Source organism: Centroberyx affinis, unplaced genomic scaffold (genome assembly GCF_046629955.1).
Source record: "Centroberyx affinis isolate AG114_WGS23_722 - 3 ecotype Tasmania unplaced genomic scaffold, CSIRO-AGI_Caff_v1 ptg004673l_1, whole genome shotgun sequence".
Taxonomy (NCBI): domain Eukaryota; kingdom Metazoa; phylum Chordata; class Actinopteri; order Beryciformes; family Berycidae; genus Centroberyx; species Centroberyx affinis.
The window spans coordinates 39,216-42,086 of NW_027282258.1; the positions used below are offsets into that span (position 1 = coordinate 39,216).

At 48.8% G+C, this 2,871-nt stretch overlaps 1 protein-coding gene across 1 annotated transcript; it reads left to right on the plus strand.

Annotated features, from left to right (window-relative positions):
- The first annotated feature begins 448 nt into the window (after nt 1-448).
- On the plus strand, nt 449-1,516 carry LOC139665702 (transcription factor Sox-1a-like). Its single transcript, XM_071544791.1, has one exon. It carries the CDS (start codon nt 449-451, stop codon nt 1,514-1,516), a length of 1,068 nt encoding a protein of 355 aa, XP_071400892.1.
- Nucleotides 1,517-2,871: the final 1,355 nt, after the last annotated feature.

Consider the following 2,871-nt stretch of genomic DNA (forward strand, 5'->3'; position numbering starts at 1 on the left):
AGTAATTTTTAGGTCTCGCGCTCCGACGTCACCAGAACCGCGAGCCCCTGCATGCAAATCACGTCTCCGCTCGAGCCTCTCCATTGGCCGTCTCGCGCTCATTTAGCTGCTGTCAAAGCGCGCGGCCCGGGCACGCTCTGTTAACTTTTCCTAGTAGGCTACAGCTTCAACCAAAGTAAAGCTCAAACAAGCGGTTTCTATTCTTTTCGGCGCTCGCGGATGAGAGGAAAAAAACGGACGAAAAAGGGGAAGTGCAGACTATCCAAGTTTCCCTCTGAGTGGATTTCATCCTGAGACTACAGCACGTCCTTTTCATCTCTCTCTCACCGTGTTTCTTCCACTCTTTCTCGGTCTCACTCTCTCGTCCTCGGAGGTCTAGCTGCAGCCAGGCCAGCCTGAATGTTTCTGTGTGTTTGACTGAGAAGTGTTTCCTACCAAGGCGAGGTGAATGTACAGCATCATGATGGAGACGGACTTGCATTCCCCCGTGGTGCCCCAGACCAACCCCTCCAACCCGGGGGGACACGCGGGAGGAGGAGGCGGGGGGACCGGCAACAAAGTCCCCCAGGAGAGAGTCAAGAGACCCATGAACGCCTTCATGGTCTGGTCCCGGGGCCAGCGGCGGAAAATGGCGCAGGAAAACCCCAAGATGCACAACTCGGAGATCAGCAAGCGGCTGGGCGCGGAGTGGAAGGTGATGACCGAGGCGGAGAAGAGACCGTTCATCGACGAGGCGAAGCGGCTCCGGGCCATGCACATGAAGGAGCACCCGGACTACAAGTACCGGCCGCGGAGGAAGACCAAGACGCTGCTGAAGAAGGACAAGTACTCGCTGGCCGGCGGGCTCCTCGGCTCCCCGGCGGGCGTCGGCGTCGGGATGGGCGGCGGGCAGCGGCTCGAGAGCCCCGGAGGGGGCCACGGAGGAGCGGCCGGGTACGCCACGCACGTGAACGGCTGGGCGAACGGCACCTACTCGGGCCAGGTGGCGGCCGCGGCGGCGGCGGCTCACGCGATGATGCAGGAGGCGCAGCTCGCGTACACGCAACACCCGGGCGCCGGAGCGCACCCGCACCACCCGCATTCGCACCACCACCCGCATCACCACCCGCACAACCCGCAGCCCGTGCACCGGTACGACATGAGCGCCTTACCGTACAGCCCCATCTCGAACTCTCAGGGCTACATGAGCGCCTCCCCGCCGGGCTACGGCGGGATCACCGGCTACACTCACCAGCACCAAAGCTCCGGTGTCTCTCCGGTGTCCGGGGCGATCGGGGGGACTTTGGGCTCCCTGGTGAAATCTGAGCCTAACGTGAGCCCTCCGGTTTCCACCGCGCGCGCACCGCCGCCGTGCCCCACCGGGGACCTGCGGGACATGATCAGCATGTACCTACCGACCGGAGAGGTGGCGGGGGACTCGTCCGTTCAGAGCAGACTCCATGTGCTCCACCCGCAGCACTATCAGAGCAGCGGCTCCACTCCGGTAAACGGGACGGTCCCTCTGACTCATATCTAGGCTGCAGCAGACAGGGAGAGACCTTAATGTACTATAAGCACTACAAACCACAACCAAATATTTAAACTCTTAGATGTGGGCGCAGGCTGCTGATGAATTGTAAATTATAGGCGGTTATAGCCATAAAAATGCAATCACTTTGAACAAACTTTTTATTATTAATATTATTATTTTTCTTTCAGTGAAGGATTTTTTTTGTGTCTGTCCGAGCTGAGGAAAGCGCATCCGATTTACTTTTGCTCTCTGGAACAGAGCATGCCAAGTTTTGACACGATTTCAATTATATCCCGTGAAGGCTGGTGCATTTTGAAGGTTCTTTTTTCGATTTTTTTTTTTTTTCTGTGGAATTAGAAGCCCGGGCTGTTTGTTTGATGAGAGCTCCTTAAGGCCTGTTTAAAGAGGTAAACGTCTAATTTAAAAAGAGGGGGAAAATGTGTGGAAGATGTGTTGAAGAAAAAAAGTTTCTAGGCTGCAATCTCGATTTCTTTCCCGTTTTCTCCTGCTTGTGAACATGTGAGTCGGTGTAATCTGGATTTGTTTTTGTTGTTGTAAAATCCTGTAAATTGTGAATAAATAGGCCTACTGGAAAAAAACAAAATCTCTTTTATGCAATTGTACATAATTTACAAAATACCTAACCTGCATTTTATGGCAGAGAACGACACAATTTTTGCGCTGGAGTTTAATAAATTTGTAAGAATCTGTTCAATCTTGGAGAAAGTGTTAGTTTTGTTCGTGGGGTATTTAATTGTTTTAATTTTTTTTGCGGGGAATTTAAATAGGCGCGTGAAAGCTGTCCTTGCTATTTATTTAAATTTATTTACATTTCTGGGGGGAAAAAAAGATGCAGACAAGGCTTTACTCGTTGAAACAATTATGGGATAAAAGTCTCAACAAACAACAAAAAAATCGGCTCAAAATGCAAATCACCAGTGAAGGTTATTGCCAAAAAAAAAAAAAAAACTGCTTGTTTGAAAAGAGGATAATGGAAACGTTATGGGTTGTGTATCTCAAATATTCAGTTGGGTTCTTATTTGATTCTATTTCTCATGTAATTAAATGGAACATTAATCGAAAGTCCTGGAAATAAACCTTAAGACCTTTTACACTGTTCTGACGCTAAGTAAATTGATTATTTTACTTTTTATTGTAACCCACAATTTAATTACCCATCTTTTACGGCTGATATAAATCTTTATAATATAATTCATATTCCAGGCTACATCAGTATCAAACTGATGTAAGTTATATGAGGATAGGGTCATTTAAGGGGAAAAATGGAAAATTAATTAATTGTTTTCTGAAAATATAATTGATTTTTGTTAATATTGGTGGTTGTTTTCCTTATGGTAATA